At 34.9% G+C, this 16,876-nt stretch overlaps 3 protein-coding genes across 5 annotated transcripts; 2 read left to right on the top strand and 1 right to left on the bottom strand.

The window, feature by feature from the left end:
- The first annotated feature begins 2,571 nt into the window (after positions 1-2,571).
- On the top strand, positions 2,572-4,467 carry LOC141668905 (uncharacterized). 2 transcript variants are annotated; one of them, XM_074475970.1, is made up of 2 exons: positions 2,572-2,695; positions 2,842-4,467. In XM_074475970.1, the coding sequence occupies exon 2, from the start codon at positions 2,911-2,913 to the stop codon at positions 4,288-4,290; it is 1,380 nt and encodes a 459-aa protein (XP_074332071.1). In that variant the 5' UTR covers positions 2,572-2,695; positions 2,842-2,910; the 3' UTR covers positions 4,291-4,467. The 2 variants fall into 2 exon arrangements, with proteins under 2 accessions (XP_074332071.1, XP_074332070.1); XM_074475969.1 differs by having other exon boundaries at positions 2,575-4,467.
- A 2,980-nt stretch (positions 4,468-7,447) lies between these two features.
- Positions 7,448-9,427, top strand: LOC141668602 (cytochrome P450 CYP82D47-like). Its single transcript, XM_074475553.1, has 2 exons — positions 7,448-8,502; positions 8,644-9,427. The coding sequence occupies exons 1-2, from the start codon at positions 7,522-7,524 to the stop codon at positions 9,271-9,273; spliced, it is 1,611 nt and encodes a 536-aa protein (XP_074331654.1). The 5' UTR covers positions 7,448-7,521; the 3' UTR covers positions 9,274-9,427.
- Positions 9,428-9,977: 550 nt separating this feature from the next.
- On the bottom strand, positions 9,978-15,694 carry LOC141668603 (aspartic proteinase A1-like). 2 transcript variants are annotated; one of them, XM_074475554.1, is made up of 14 exons: positions 15,539-15,694; positions 14,082-14,426; positions 13,939-13,999; positions 13,730-13,824; positions 13,537-13,649; positions 13,243-13,411; positions 13,114-13,153; positions 12,655-12,719; positions 12,014-12,127; positions 11,844-11,911; positions 11,522-11,678; positions 11,271-11,390; positions 10,909-10,997; positions 9,978-10,377 (listed from the first exon to the last, which is right to left on the bottom strand). In XM_074475554.1, the coding sequence occupies exons 2-14, from the start codon at positions 14,412-14,414 to the stop codon at positions 10,293-10,295; spliced, it is 1,509 nt and encodes a 502-aa protein (XP_074331655.1). In that variant the 5' UTR covers positions 14,415-14,426; positions 15,539-15,694; the 3' UTR covers positions 9,978-10,292. The 2 variants fall into 2 exon arrangements, with proteins under 2 accessions (XP_074331655.1, XP_074331656.1); XM_074475555.1 differs by lacking the exon at positions 15,539-15,694 and adding an exon at positions 15,365-15,488.
- Positions 15,695-16,876: the final 1,182 nt, after the last annotated feature.

Below are 16,876 nucleotides of genomic sequence, written 5' to 3'. Positions count from 1 at the left end.
GTTGTCCGAACAAGACTCATTGGGAGGTACTGGATAGAGTTCTTAGATATCTCAAGGGAACTATTTCCCTTGGCTTGCATTACCGGAGATTTCCGGGGGTACTCGAGGGGTACAGTGATGCAAGTTGGATAGCTAAGAAATCTGGTTCCAATGGAGTGACTGGATATGTGTTTACCCTTGCGGGTGGAGCAGTGTCCTGGAAGTCTTTTAGACAGACTTTGATTACTCGGTCTACTTTTGAGGCTGAGTTGTGTGCACTTGATGCCACGGGGACGGAGGCTGATTGGTTACATGGTCTCATGAGTATGTTACCTGTAGTAAGCAAGCCGCTTCCTATCATTTCTGTTCATTATGATAGTCGTATAACTATCGAAAAGATCAGAAGTGTGAAGTATAATGCTAAAACAAAGAGACACATCCAAGTTAGACTTAAGTCTATAAGGGGTCTTGTGTCTGAAAGGATTATTGCTATAGAGTTCATAAGAACTCAGGATGATATAGCCGATCCTTTGACTAAGAGGCTTGAGCATGCTGTGGTCCTGAAGTCGAGGTTGGGGATGGGACTGATAACCCATCATGGTTCATCTACAACGGGAACCCAATACACCTGAGAGGAGATCCTTCGAAGTGTATTCAATATGGTAATAACAAGTTGTAAGGATGAATCGGTAGTACATTTACTATATATAGATTGATACTTACGTATCTGAGTCTATCCCCTGGAAACCTCAAAAGGTACTGGAACTGCTAGTATAACAAGAGTGTTTAAAAACTCTGAATGGGGTCAAGTCGTAAGACGAGATGTTAGCAGTACATCTTTGGAGATGCCCAGCTAGCCGAATGTTATTGTGAGGTCGCAATTAGAGGAAAGGGTTATTCCTTGAAGCATTCGACAAACAGGATCGAGATATGACCATAACGTCTCAAAGTCGTAGATCTAACTATAGCCTTTGACTTGTCGTCGTCTATGGAGTGTGGTTACACTTCACGGATAAAGATTCAAGGTGAAATATTCCATCTATATCCGGTAGCCATCGAAGTAGAGGACTTAGGAGGGTTCAAACCCGGGAGGGTACCGACTCTGAAAAGCAAGTCATGATAAAATCTGATATGTATTTATGTATGGATTTGTGGGGGATTGTTAGAAAATGGAACTTTGAGGTATAATTAGATTATGATCTTGATGTAATTTCCGAAAACTAATAGTTGAAAGTTGTTCCTTGCTAACAGGACTCAAACTTTCATGTTTGGATCTAAGACATTTTCTTAGTGAAATCCATAAATAAATGGAGTTGAAATGGCTAGCTTGAAATGAGTTTTTGGTTGATTAAGTTGCAAAAACTTGAGTACTGCATTGATATGGTAAAAGCGTGTTGGTGGCTTTATATTGTATAACATGCAAGTGTAGTGCACAACTACTAAGGCATGTGGGTATGCATGGGTGTAGTGTGGGCCTCGCGCGCACACACGCGTGTCGCCGCCTCGCCTCGACTCGGGTCGGGTCGGGTCGGGTCGAAGGGCGATTTGGGCGAATGTCTCGGCATCTCGCGTACGCGAGGTGACCTGGACGAGGGATTTTACTATTATTTTAATTAAATAAATAGTAACTTAATATAATATTTTAATATAAATATTATGGGTTAGAATTTGTTAGTGGGCCTAAAATTTATGGGCTTGGGCCTCTCTAATTGTTACATTCTAAATATAATTAAACTGATCAGTTATGTTTTTAGTTTTTTTATTAAGAAGAAAAACGTATGAACAGGGATAATTAATCTTCTGGAAAAAACCCTAGCAGCAGCCTCTCTACAAATATAGGTTTTGGCGACTGAGGTCTGATCGTTGTTTGTACATCGAGTTGCTGTGAACCGGTGTGCTGTTGCTGTTTTATTCTGGTAGGGTTATTGCAGTCTCTGAACACAGTAAGTGAGGGCAATAAACTCTTCAAGAACAACCTCTTCCTCTCGAGGGATTGGTGACTCAGCTGTGATTGAAAGCTTCATTACGCTAAGCTTTCTTTCTCTTCTTATTTTTCTTTTACAATTGTTGGTTTTATTTTATTTACGACCTTCTTATTATTACTTTCATTTTTAATTTTCAGAATAATGTGAGGGTCAATTGATGCATGCTAGATTGTCCGGAAAATTATTATCTTTGTTTTTTATTTTGTTAAGCAATCTATAAACAAGACCCCTAATTATTTAAAACAATTGACCAAAATGTCATTTCTGAGTGTTAAATGACCCAAAATGTCACTTTTGAAAATAATGACCAAAAATGTCATTTCATAACGGTACTTCGTCTTACGTTTTGTTTTTTTAATGCACAACGGTACATAGTGTGCCGTTTTGGTACTTTATATATATATTTTTAATTTTTTTATAATGTGCAAAATGTTAGTTGAAGCAGCGTTTTGGCTCAAAACGGTACATTATATAGCATTTTGTACGAAACCGTACTTTATCTACGGTTGCGCATAAAAAAAATTCAAACTACCAAAATATAACATGAAATACCGTTTCCGATCTTTTACATAAATGTTAAGTAATGTACGGTTTTGAAGAGTGCCATTTTTAACCCAAAATGACATTCAGCACGAACCACCCAACCACATTGATTTGAAAACGAAGAACAATGTCTTCGATCAGTGTTTCCTCCGGATTGATTTCATTCTTACGACGTCGTCGTCTTCTAGGTACCGTTAGTTGTTGTTTTCGATCACTATCTTCCTCTTATTCATCAATTACTGTTGTTGATTTTCATTCTCATAATAATATTCGCACAAACCCTAATTACATTCCTCATTCCACACGTATCTCTGATTCACGTATGAAATTACAGCAATTACTACTGGAAAAATCAAAGTCTGGTTTCGATAAACTCGATGATGCTCTTGTTGTGTTTGATAAAATGCTCAGAAGACGGCCTCTCCCTAATGTTTTCGACTTTAATCAGCTGCTCACCGCGCTTGTAAGAATGAAACAATATCCCGTAGCGGTCTCTCTATTTAGGGATATGTGTATTCTTAACATTCCTCTCAATGTCGTGTCCTTCAATATTGCCATTAACTGTTGTTGTCATTCTAATCGACTAGACTATGCATTTTCATTGCTTGGTGGTGTCTTTAAACGCGGTTTTGTTCCTAATGTTGTTACATATACTACTCTAATTAGGGGGCTTCTTTCCCAACATAAGCCTTCCGAGGCTAGGCTTTTATTCACAAACCTTATTAAATTAAGGGAATTTGAACCGAACATCGTAACTTATAGCACCATGATTAATGGCCTTTGTAAAACAGGTCATACTGATATGGCCCTCTGGTTGTTTAGATTCATGCAAGACTCCGACTGCAAACCTGATACTATCACTTATAACATGATCATTGGTTCTTTGTGCAAGCATGGTCGTGTCGATGATGCGCTGAACGTTCATTCTGAAATGATTGAGAAAGGCGTTTTACCAGACGTTTGGACTTACTCTCCAATCATTCAGGTCCTCTGTAATGTCAATAGATGGGAAGAGGTTAGTATGTTCCTTAAACAGATGATGGATGACATGAACATTTCTCCTGATGTTCGTACTTTTACTATATTGGTCTATGCTTATTCCAAGTCTGGGAAATTGGACGATGCAGAGCAGGTGATTGAGATAATGAATGAAAGGGGTGAATATCCTGATATAGTGACTTACAGTACTCTAATGCACGGATATTGTACACAAGGGAAAATGGATGAAGCATTGGCTGTGCTGAGTACGATAAAAAGTAAGGAGATAATACTTGACTGTTATACATATAATATTCTGTTAGATGCATTTTGCAGAGAGCTGAAACTGGACATAGCTATGGATCTTTACAGAAAGATGGCATCCGAAGGTTTAAGTCCCGATGTTGTAACACACAACATATTGTTACACGGGCTATGTCAGCTGGGTAAATCTACCGAAGCACTGACTTTTTTCTATAAGATTCAAGATCTAGGCCATAAGCCAAATATTGTCACGTATGAAACCTTGTTAGGTGGTCTTTGCAAGAATCATTATGTTGATAAAGCATTGTCATTGTTTCAAGCAATGGAATGCAATGGATTAATTCCTGAGAGTGACACTTACAATATCATTATTCGTGGATGTATTCGGGATAAGAAGTACAATGAAGCATGTAAACTAGTAGATAAAATGGTCGATTGTGGCTTCTCCGCAGATGCATCAACAAACACTTTGTTAGAACATAACCAACTCTCCTTGCAGTGCATCAGAAGGTCTATGTTGGCGACTCCGCACATAATATAGGTTCTTGTTCTTTCTTATCTGACGGCAGTATATGTTGTAAAATTATTCTTGTAGATCTCATCTGTTCTCACGTTTCAGGATAGAAATTTTATCTTTGTAGGCTTCTTTACCTTTTCTTGCAAGGCTTTCAGTTTTCTGAAACTTTGGTCTTGCTTATTCTATTTTTGCTTATTCTTAGTTTTGCATTTATACCTATGTGTCAAGTTAACAACATCAGCATGAAAACTGTTGCATGTTTGCCCTGTCCTAAGCAGCATACTTGCCCTTCCCGTTAATAAGTATGTAGTGTTTTCTGCACTAGTAAATGTTTATACCGTTGTTTTCAGGCAATCATGAAGATAATAGTCATATAGTACATCCTTAAAGTTATCCACAGTGGTTGTCCAGGTCTGAACTTTTTTAAATGAGAATCTTATGATGCTTATGTATGCTTCTGAGTGATATTGATACATTTTGCTTCAGATAACACCTAATATGCTCAAAATCTGTTGAATTTGATTAGACAGTCAGTAATTCTTTTTACATGTGACTAGATTTAAATAAGTAGATAAATAAAAATTCCTCACTTTAACCTATTTCAAGAATTTAAGTTTTTTGTAGGAAATAAAATTAAATCTATGTATGCCTTTGAAATATTAGGTCCTGTATTCATCACCTCCAGATATCTCAAAAGATGTTGCTAAAGCCACTTGTCTATATTAGTAGAATAAATTATCGCCAGTTTTTGCTTCAGGTGTCACAACCCTGTATGAAATTTCAAAGCCAAATGAGGATCACCTCTGTAAAAGTTAAAGAGTTCAGCCAGTAATGCCCAGAGTGAGTCATGCCGATATTGAGAACAACTTCAAGGACGAATTTAGATATATAGAAGAAATTCAAATAATATACACGAAGTCACCAACAACCAAACATGTCCTCCGGAGACTCAGTTAAGAAAAACCAGTCTGTAAGAATTAGCAAGTCGTTTACTTGATTCTTCCCCAATTGATGAGTCTAAACTTCAAATTCTTCCGCAATTCTTCCCTAGTCGATGATTTTATTTACTAGTACTTAATCATGATTAAATTATTGACTAATAATCAATTGTTAATTTGTTATCATTTAAAATTGTTATTATTTAATAAAAGAGTAAATTGCATATTGCATCCCTTTGATTTGGACCATTGACACTTTGGTACCGCTTGTTTGAACAATTGCACTTTGCACCCCGTACAAATTTAGGCGCTGCATTTTGCACCCCTTTCGTTAGTTTTTGCCATTACCTTTAAATATGTCAGGGGTAAATAAATAATTTGACCATGTCTAATTGCACTTTGATTACCAAAGTTCAACAGATTTTTCATTTATACCCCTGGACAATTTTTTTTTACAATTCTGACCTTGAATTATAAAAATTGAACATTTTAATCAATTTATTAAAATTATTAATATTTGAATTTTTATAATTTTTAAAAAAATTATATTCAAATTTTTAAATATTGAACATTTTAATCAATTTATTAAAATTTTTAATATTAGAATTTTATAATTTTTAAAAAAATTGTATTCGAATTTTTATACTATTCGTACCATAAAAAATATATTCAAATTTTCATAATATTCGAATTTTTAAAAAAATTATATTCAGATAATAAATTAAAAAAATCGAATTATTTTTAAAATTCGAGTATTATAAAAATTCTAATATAACTTATTTTTCAAATTCGAATATAATTTTTATATTCGAATATTATAAAATTTCTAATATATTTTTTAAAATTTATAAAAATTTGAATATATTTTTTTTTGAAAATTATAAAAATTCAAATATTAAAATTTTTAATAAATTGGTTAAAATGTTCAATTTTTATAGTTGAAGGTTAGAATTGTAAAAAAAATTGTCTAGTGGTATAAATGAAAAATCTGTTGAACTTTAGTGATCAAAGTGCAATTAGACCTGGTTAAATTACTTCTTTACCCCTGACATATTTAACGGTAACGGCAAAAACTAGCGGAAGGGGTGCAAAATACAGCGCCTAAACTTGTATGGGGTGCAAAGTGCAATTGTTGAAACAAGTGGTACCAAAGTGCCAATTACCCAAATCAAAGGGATGCAATATGCAATTTACTCTTAATAAAAATATAACCTACTCTGCCTTCTCCAAATATTATGGAAAGTACACCGTCCTAAAGAGTTATATTAATAAAAAGTAGTCTAAATAAATTTTCACTAGACTTAGAACAGCTTTTTTGCATCTAAAAATGAACAGATTTTGTGAATGAGCTCATCAGGCAATATGGTGAGTCTGTTTCAACTTTAGACTGTGGTAGATTTTGTACTTGTTAATGATTAAATCGTGTTAACTTTAGTTTCTAAATTTTCCAGGCAAACAAAGCCTGAAATTAGTAAAACACAGTATACAATTACAAATCTTCATACTTATCAGTCAGGCAACAGCCTCATGAATCCTTGTCACCTATGACTGCTGCTAGTTGAGTAGTAGTCATCAAGCAGATTCGGCAAAGCCTAGCTGTAGATTAAGGTAGTCAAAGACGGTATGATATACTATACACCCATAAAAACATCTCCAAGGATCCTTGTCACCTATGACTGCTGCTAGTTGAGTAGTAGTCATCAAGCAGATTCGGCAAAGCCTAGCTGTAGATTAAGGTAGTCAAAGACGGTATGATATACTATACACCCATAAAAACATCTCCAAGGATCCTGCAGATATTTTATTAGTGGTATTAGAAAGACAGTAGTTCAATAACGCTGAACAAAAATAAATCTGAAGACGTAATACTTGCGTGAGGGTAACATTAGTGCCAGGGATGTGTGCAACTGTGGGTGGGGTTCCAAGTGAACAACAAATCGCTGAATTTTTTTACGAAGGGATTATCATCAGCACGTTTCAAGATTCTTTCTCACAAACTGACAGTTCTACCATGTCCCCCATCACATGATCTAATATCATGTCTGTATATTAGCTGTTGTCAAATGTAACAGTATAAACTCAATGCAGACACCCCAAATCATTGTATAGGGTTTTGTCCTTCATTCTAAAGTAAACTCCAACAGAGATCTTATCTCTTAAGATGATGATATCTTTTTCCACTTACAATACACACCACAGAGTTTATTTACTTTACAGACATAATCATTACAATGATGTTCCTTCCTTTTTCTTTTAAACGATAAGAAATGCAGTTCGGTAAATTTTTTTCTGTATATAGCTACTTTGATAGATTCTGATGAGAAAGCATAACCAAATTTTTATCAATATGGATTTCACTCTCTCGTTCGAAACAGCTGTTGGATTTTCTCTTTTTGCTTCTTTGCTCACTGTCTGCTATATCTTCAGATCATGGACACCATATGCTAATAAAAACATCGAAAGCCTCGAGAAGCTCCCAGAAGCTGAAGGTGCATGGCCTATAATTGGTCATTTCCATCTCTTTTGTGGCAAAAAGTTGCCTCATGTTGTGTTGGGGTCTATGGCAGAAAAATATGGACCGATTTTTGCGATTAAACTCGGTGCACAGAAAGCGGTGGTAGTAAGTGACTGGAAGGTAGCTAAAGAGTGTTTTTCGTCCAATGATAAAGTCTTCTTGAACCGCCCCAAAAGCATTGGAGCGGAAGTAATGGCCTATAACTATGCCATGTCAGGTCTTGGTCCGTATGGACCTTATTGGAAAAAAATGCGCAAGATCACACGAGAGCTTTTAAGTGTCAACCATATGGAGATGTTCGAACATCTTCGAAAATCTGAAATAAAGGATTCCATGGAAGATATCTATGACTTATGGTTAAAAAATAGAAGTTGTCAAAACCATATGGTAAACATTGATATGAATGAATGGTTTGGATGCTTGACAATGAACATAGTGCTGAGAATGATGGTGGGGCAACGATATAACTGGACTGACGAAAAGGGTATTCAGTTTTCAAAGCTCGTAAGATATTTTTCTGAACAGGTTGGCAGCTTTGTCTTGAGAGATTATGTTTCGGTTTTAAGATGGTTGGACTGGGGAGGCTTTGAGAAGGCCATGAGGAAGGCTGCAGAGGAAACAGATTATATACTCAATGGATGGTTACGAGAGCACAAACAGAGAAGAAAATTGAAAGATGAACAACACGATATCATGGACATGTTGCTCTCCAGAATTTATGGTGCTACATCGCAAGATTTTGAAGGCTTTGACCCTGACATTGTTGTTAAGGCTACTTCTTTGGTATGCTCTGTTACTAAATCCTTTATATGTTATAAGATTATGTTCTAATAGAGTATCTAAAATACAATATCGATTTCATTTTCTATTTGCATTTTGGTTACTGTTTATGCCCAGATTTATATTGAAACGTTTTGCATTTAGGCGTTTATATCAGGAGCGGCAGAGTCAACAAGAGTGACTCTAAAGTGGACAGTATCGCTGCTGATTAGTAACCCCCATGTGCTTAAGAAGGCTAGAGATGAACTGAACAACCATGTTGGAAGTAGACGAGTTGAAGAGTCCGACATAAAGAACTTGGTCTACTTGCAGGCAATTTTTAAAGAATCAATGCGTTTATATCCAGCTGCACCACTACTACCACCTCGTGAATCCATAGAAGACTGTGTTGTCAGCGGTTACAATGTCCCTAAGGATACACGATTAATTGTTAATGTGTCAAAGATCCACCGCGATCCTCAAGTATGGCCTGATCCTGATGAGTTTAGACCGGAGAGGTTCTTGACTAGCCATCAAAATATTGATGTTAAAGGCAATCACTATGAGTTGCTGCCATTTGGAAGTGGGAGAAGAATGTGTCCAGGAATTTTTCTAGGGCTAAGAATAATGCAGCTGGCTATAGCAAGCTTGATTCACGGATTCGAGTTTGAGAAAGCAGATGATGAACCAGATGATTCGAGTGCACCAGTTGGACTCACTGATTATGTAACCCATTGTAAAATTCTCCTCAAACCAATCATATCTGTAAAAAATGAAGTTCCGACAAACTCTTGAACTAGAAGATTAATCAAGTAAAAGCACATAAAATGTGTTTATGCTACTATAAGTAACACTCTCATACTATGTGTAAAATGAAATTTTATGAATGTTGTATTGTGCTTTAACTTTTATGAACGGTTTGTAATGTTAACTTAAGATTTGTGACAAAGTTGTTTCTTTTAAGAGCTCAGAATGTAAATATTAGCTAATCTTCTAATCTTCGATTTAATCGTAATAGCAGTTTCATAGGCTTTTGAAGGAGGTTCTTCTTGATAGCTATTGAAAGCTGCTTAAACCCCGTCACTCAGTCTGTATTGTCAATGGTGGAACTTAAGATGGGTCTATTAACTCGGAGTTTATGCCAGTGGGTGCTGATGGGAGGATCGCGGTGCATATGCACGTCGGGATGGTCATCTGGTCATTTCAGGGTCGGGGAGTGCTATCTGAGGATCGCGGTGCATATGCACTGCACGGCGTCTAACGTTCATCATTCCTGTCTTCTGCAGGTATTTCCAGGAGATGGAGGAGATTCTTTTGGGTCTTATTACCAGGTCGCTGGCACGTTTAGCTAATATAAGCATCGAAAGTCAGGTACATAGTAGAAACTATGGTATGGTTCACTCAAAGATCAATATCTTTATGCTGAGAGTCAAGTTCATGAAGCGTTCTTATCATACTTGCATTACTTTTTATTATTTGTACATGCAAGTTTAATACCATACTCCAAACTCTCCATACTTATACTTATTAATCATGCAGCAGCAGAGCACAGACTAGATAGATACATAAGCATCATCAAGTTTAAAACGTCTTACAACCACATAATACTATGATGTTGTGATTTGAAGAGAATATAGAAAGCATTCTCTTCAATGGACACCGGAAATAATACATACTTCACGAGGTGCCTTTCGTATAAATTACAGACAAACCAGAATGTTTTAGGTAACTTCGGCTTAATTAGCACTAACCACATGCAGCCTCATGAACCTTTGGCACTCAAGGAACCGATGACTGCTGCTAGTCGAATGGTATCAAGCAGATTCAGCAAAGCCTAGTTGTAGATTACCATAGTCAAAGACGGTATGATATACACCCATAAAAACATCTCCGAGGATCCTGCAGAAATTTTTTTTGTGGTATTAGAGAGACAATAGTTCAATAATGCTAAACCAAAATAAACTGAAGACGTAATACTAGTGTGCGGGTAACATTAGGGCAGGGATGTATACAACAGGGGGGATAGGGTGTGCACCGCCCTCTCTTGACTTTTTATTTAGCATAAGATGTTACAATTTAAAACGAGTATTTGTCGCTGTTTAAGTTTACAATCATGCTTCAATGTTAAATATGTTGACACAAATTTATCCGAGTAAAAAGCAATCATTTATGGGCTTATGGTGTCTCAGAATAGGTGAATGGGCTTAAGCTTTGATTTTGAAATTGTATAGGATTACTGCAGATACTGTATTGAATTTTCTTGCAACGCCCTAATTTGGGGTTTGGGCTGCTTTTAGTTTATATGCATTCCATTATTACAGTTTTCAAATTGAGTTGGGAGGTAACGTGAGAAACTACATTATACCGACTTTATTTGTATTAAGTTAGAACAAAGAGCTTATACAAATATTTAGCAGCAAAATTACATACCACAATGGGCCTTTTGGAGGCGGCACATCCAGAGCTATAAAGCCACTAAGACAAACAGTGGCAACGCCTTCTCCAGTTTTAAGTATATACTGAAAACAAGATAGAAGGTTAAGGCAACTTGGAATGTTGAGATAAAGGAATTAAGCAAGTATACTTATTAATTACCAATTTACATTCGACTTCAGAAGTAGTTAATATCGTACCATTAGATGTTTTCTCTTATTGCACCAACTAACCTAACTTTAGCTTAGAAGCATAATATTTTTCAAATTTAGTTTTCCTAGTCCATGAACAATGCATGCAAAAATTATTATTGATCAAAAACTAAAAAGATATTGGGAATTCAGAAAGATTCTACAAACCTGTTCTGGACTGAGACTGAAAGTTTTCTTTCCGATAGTAAATGTGATGTTTGGCATTTTGGAGAGGCTATTGCAATCAATTACCGATTCTCCCATTGGACTTGGAAAGTTTTCACAGAGCTACGTATATTAAATATTCATTGTCACACAAAATAAATCATAAAAGAAATTCCACAGTTACATTGAACAAGAGACAGGGAAAGGTACAACCAAGTGGTGAAGTTAAAAAAATATAGTCTTAGATGGATCACCTGATTCACATAGTTAAGCACCGAATCCTTAGTTCCCTCCTGTTTCAGTTGGGTTGAGATCCAAGAAACAAGCAGTTCGCATGCAGTGCATCCAAGGTCATCTTTCGAAGAGGCCTCCCCTTGGTCGGTCTTTTCAACAACTGTTTTAATAATTGAACTGAAAAGAGAACTTCTATTATTATCACTCCTTTACTAATAAGATAAGAGTACTATAGGAGCACAGAGAACAACTGGTCATGTTGATTAAATCCACATATACATTCACAAATCATATCTGCACTGGTTCATAGTAAATTTAAAAGGCATGTGCCTAGTGGAATACCTCATGTGTTGATCTTTTCCATTTGAGAAACACAAACCGATTTGTGAACATACTACATCAGGTCCCAACTGTAAGTAACATAATAATGCAAATTAAATGCTAAAGTTTATTTTAACAAGGAATATATATATATATATATCATATATCTAAGAGATGTATAAAAAACAAACCCCTGATACTAGAAGATCCCAGATCATCTCTCCATATTCAGAGACAACTTGTTTACATTCCATGCTCACTATCCCTTCTGCTCCAATGGCATGGTTAATTTGAGTCACTATATTCTAAAGTTGATAGACAACAAAGCATTGTTAGTATTTCTCCAAAAACAGTTTTTAATTAAAAAAAACAATAGCAGGAAGAATGAATTTAATGAGGAAACCACTTTGGGGGGGGGGGGGTAAAACCAAAAACCACTGTAATGAATGTGCTATTAGAATGGAGACGCTATCTCACTTCACTATTGAACTGAATCACCTCATTTGATGCAAAACTCTCTCTCAATGTCAAAAATCATCCTTTTTATATGCACTATATATTTTCCAATCGTAATCAACTTTGAACTCTTACCTATGATGACTACTAACTTCCCTATCTTAAATAGTAATTTTACTACAAATTACTATATTTACACAAACCTTAATAATCTTAAATAAGAATCCAACTTAAATTAAAGTTTCAAACTCGTATAGGAATGTGAGACTTATCCTACAAGTACTGCATGCAATTTTTTTCGGAAAGATGACATAATTCATAATTTTTGAAAATCAAAATGAATTAATGGGTGGATAAAAGGGCTAGGGAAACTAACAGTTGGACCAGCAAGCAAGGATGTCCCGGAATCCACAATGGCAGAACAACCTCCATCACAATAACCTGAAGGAAAAACACTGGAAATTTCATATATGTTCCAAACTACGTCTAAGCTAATGGATTCAATATAGAAGTTGGTTGATTTTGTGCTCTAAAGATTAATTACTAAATAACTTTGCAGCTTATGAAAAATGCGAATATATTTCTTAACTAGATTAGACCTCAACCACAATAATATCCCTGTGAAGACTTCAACATATGTATAGGTATTTTTGGTTTGGATCATCATTCAATCTTTCTAAATTGGTCATAAACATGGCTTAAAATGATTACCTACATTGCTGTTTGTAACCAAAGACCAGCAACAAGTAAGGATAGAAGTAAATGCCATTATCTAGTACTTATCAAGAATCTATTTTAAACCATAAATTCTCTGTAGTCGGCATTAAGAAATGACCTGTGGACTTGTTGCCAATGAGAAAGTCACCCATATCAAACTGCGAAAGGAAAAAAATGATTAGCTTTAAATCAGAATATACAAGTAAAATCAGATTAAATTACCGGCTCATCTTTTAACAATACAAACCTGCCAGTAACCCTTGTCGGTTATTGGTACGTAAGTGTGCTTCCCCTTGAAGTGTTTTGGATCTACACCACCAAACACAAGTTCACCTCCCTCTTCAGCATCTGCATCTCGATTGAGCCAAAATGAGAATACCTTTTCCTTTACCAGACCTTGGTCTACCATATTGTACCTGCATTTTTGTATAAGCTTAGATGCATTAAAGACAGAAGCAAGAAAACAGAGGCCATAGCAAATCCTTTCTGTAAGGATGTAATAATGTAAAGTTCTAAAAATCAACTGGGTCTAAAATGATACCAGGGTGGAACCACATTTCCGACAGAAATTTCCTGGAATCCAAGTCCAAGAATACCATCAAACTTTGCCACTACAAATGTAAGGCTTCCTTCTTTTGTAGTCTCAATGAAAACCTAATGTAACAATCAAGACCATCAGACTACCAAAAAAAGACTCAGACATGAGTTAGAGCATTAAATAATGCTAGACGTACTTGATCTTTAATTAAAAGATCCCCAACTTCGACACTGTCTTGACTTAAGAAGCCAGAAACTGATCCCGATCCATAATTTATCGAAACACGTTTTCCTACAATAAATCAATCAAATAAGTGAAGCATGCAATCTATTACAAATTTTACACTCTACAGACTTTGTTATAGTAAAATGCTCGCAGGTCAAATGAAGCTTTCATGTCTTTTACCATTTGCAATATATGTACTAGATTTCTTTGACTTGTACTTGGGATGTAACCAGCAAGCAATCTGCAAATATTGAAATATATTATGCAACTTTCCAAGTATGAGTAATGGAAGGTAGCAAGTATAAGCATCCCGAATAACTCACTGAAAAGTAGCATTTTGATGACGGAACCCAGAGATTTGAACTCCCAGTATCAAATATAACAGTGAATTTCTGGGAAGGTGAGCCAACGCCAATTTCCCCATAATACTGGGCATCCAAATAGTTCGTCAGAGATACAGTGTCAATGTCCGAATCACCCAAACCAGCCTTCACATATTTACCATCCACTTTACTGCTTCTGGCTGCTTTAATGCTGTCACGATCCAACTGCCGTTTCTTCAAACCAACTCTCAATAAACCATCAGAGGAAGCCTGAAGAAGAGTGCATGTGAAAGCCCATAAACAGAAAGCTGTCCAAAGATACTTGTGCCCCATGTTTTACAGATTCTGTAAATAAATGACTAAAAGTTAAATTGTGCCAATATTCTCCACGGAGAGCAAGATTTTCTAGATGATCAAGAATGTATGCCAAATACAAAATGCTATAATTACAAAATAGAGTGATTACAAAAACACAAACAAAGGCAAAATCTGTTGCGAATCAACCATAATTACGAATCACTAGCATCACAAACAGTATGTCAAGAAACCAGTTCTCAAATCTGATAACTCCCAAACACAACTGGAGAGGTAACTGACAAAATGCTAAAACTTTGAGTATGAATCAACTCGTAAATTTTTAACCAGCCAAATATTATCCACATAATCCCTTTAAACTTCAGTCCTGGCATCACAAAATTGTTTCTACCTTCTACAACTCGCAATCGGATTATCTAGTGTTCATAAACACTTAAATATACATCCCAATAGAAGGACAACTTATAAATTTACCTCTCAATTAACCGGTCTATCTAAAACCTCAAGGTCTTGAGAAAGGTCCCAACTGGATCTTATTTTATATTCTAACAATATGTACATGCTCAAATAAATTAACAGCAGCTAATTTATCAAATTATCAAGAAACTCACTGATCACTATACCAACAACTAAGTATACCATTTATCATGTTGCTAATTTATGAAATTATAAAGAAACTCACTGATCAATATACCAAGAACTAAGTATATAATATATACTACATATCATGTTGATCAAACCTAAGAGGATAAGAGACAATCAAAACAAGCTTCATCATCAAAGGACTAATCAAGATTGATGTGCTTAGGTACTATCATCTTATATCTAACTTATGTAAAAAGATATGGTACAGTGGTTGAGCTCGTGTCCCGCTTGCAGGAGGTCACGAGTTCGACTCTTGGTGCGTGCGTGTCTGATTAATTATCAAACAAATAAAACTTATGTTAAGATAAAAAGAAACTACATACTTGGTGAGTGATAAGTACAATTTAGAACACAACAGTTTAACTAAAGAGTATATAAAAGTAGATAACAGACAAGACCCAGAAAAGATTAAGGATCAAACTCAAAAGGGTTGTCAAGAAATGAAGCTAGTTGAACAAAATCAAGATTATGTTATGCATGTAATAAAAAAGTCATACCTAAGCAAGTAGAGAGTTCTGTACTTGTGACTGTGAGGTTGTGTGTAAGTATGTGAGAAAACACACAGTTAGATTGTGTGTAAGAACTGAAAACTGAGGAGTGTGATATAAATAAATAAATAAAGGGAAGATAAAGATGGTATAATATTACTAGTCTCTGCTTCACCCACCTCATCCCTTTCACCTAATAGTCATGGCCGGTAAAAATATCTAACCCTAGTTGTCTTTTCAAAATTTTGTTTTTCTGAATTAAATATAAATATTAAATTTTTATTTAAAAATAAAATTAATAATATAATTAGTGAAATTGTGTTTTAAATAAGTATTAAAATGCGTCCCCAATATATACATTCTATAGGTACAGAGGGAGTAGTATATATTTAAATCAGAAAAAATGACAAAAATAGCCAATTTTTGAAAAATTTAACCAAAATAGTTATTTTCAAAAAAGTGGTCAATTTTAACGTATTGAATACCCCACTGTCAGTTAGGTATCCCATATAAAATAAATATTCTACTAACAGTTGAGTATCCGATTGTTAAAGTTGGCCAACTTTTCAAAACTTGATCATTTTTATTAATTTTATATAAAAATAGACCAAGTTTGTTTTATTATTGGAAATTCATCATCTTGTAAGATTATCAAGTACTCCATCCATCCTCTTCGATTGTTTTCGTTTCTGGGAGAGTGTTTGACACGCATTTTAAAATGAAGAGAAAGTATAGTTCTTTAATTTTTTTAATTTTTTTTTTAAATAAAGATTTAAATATTTTATATTTATTCAAAAACAGAAAATTTTAAAAAAATTATAAAATTATATTTTTTATTCATTTTAAAATATGTGTTGAGTGCTCTACCAGAAATAATAACAATTAAAAGGGACTAATGAAGTACTCCCTCTGTCTCTAAAAACGTTTTCTATTTGTGTTGAACACGTTTGTCAATGCACCTTTTTGATTGTTAATATATTTTTAATTTCGTATAGTATTAAATATAAAAAGTTCATTATATTAAAATACTCATAAATACGAATCCAACAAATTCACTCATGATTATATTTAATTTTATAAATTAGACGTAAATTAATAGTCAATTACTTAGCATAAATAATGTTCGAAGTCAATATTGGAAATGTATATCATTACGAGGGATTATATTTTAAGAAAAATATACTCCCTTGGTCCCTAGGAAATTGCGTCAGGGACGAGTACCACATGCTATAATAAATTTGGGGTTGTCTTGACTTTATAGATTAAGATATCGATTATCGAATGAATAAAAACGCCATGACTCAAGCTTTAATTTTATAAATAATTTATAAAACTTGCTTTCCTCCG

The sequence above is a fragment of the Apium graveolens genome, chromosome 6 (assembly GCF_009905375.1).
Source record: "Apium graveolens cultivar Ventura chromosome 6, ASM990537v1, whole genome shotgun sequence".
In the NCBI taxonomy this organism is placed as follows: Eukaryota; Viridiplantae; Streptophyta; class Magnoliopsida; order Apiales; family Apiaceae; genus Apium; species Apium graveolens.
Note: the sequence above shows the minus strand (reverse complement) of the source record. Positions and strands in the feature narration are given on the sequence as shown.

Excerpts from the sequence above, each read along its gene's own strand:
- LOC141668905 (XM_074475969.1), top strand. The coding sequence starts at position 2,635 with ATGTCTTCGATCAGTGTTTCCTCCGGATTGATTTCATTCTTACGACGT.
- LOC141668602 (XM_074475553.1), top strand. The coding sequence starts at position 7,522 with ATGAGAAAGCATAACCAAATTTTTATCAATATGGATTTCACTCTCTCG. Across the intron at positions 8,503-8,643 it reads TTGTTAAGGCTACTTCTTTG|GCGTTTATATCAGGAGCGGC; the intron begins GTATGCTCTGTT and ends TTTTGCATTTAG.
- LOC141668603 (XM_074475554.1), bottom strand. The coding sequence starts at position 14,414 with ATGGGGCACAAGTATCTTTGGACAGCTTTCTGTTTATGGGCTTTCACA. Across the intron at positions 13,825-13,938 it reads TAGTACATATATTGCAAATG|GAAAACGTGTTTCGATAAAT; the intron begins GTAAAAGACATG and ends GATTTATTGTAG. Across the intron at positions 11,912-12,013 it reads GGGATCTTCTAGTATCAGGG|TTGGGACCTGATGTAGTATG; the intron begins GTTTGTTTTTTA and ends TGTTACTTACAG.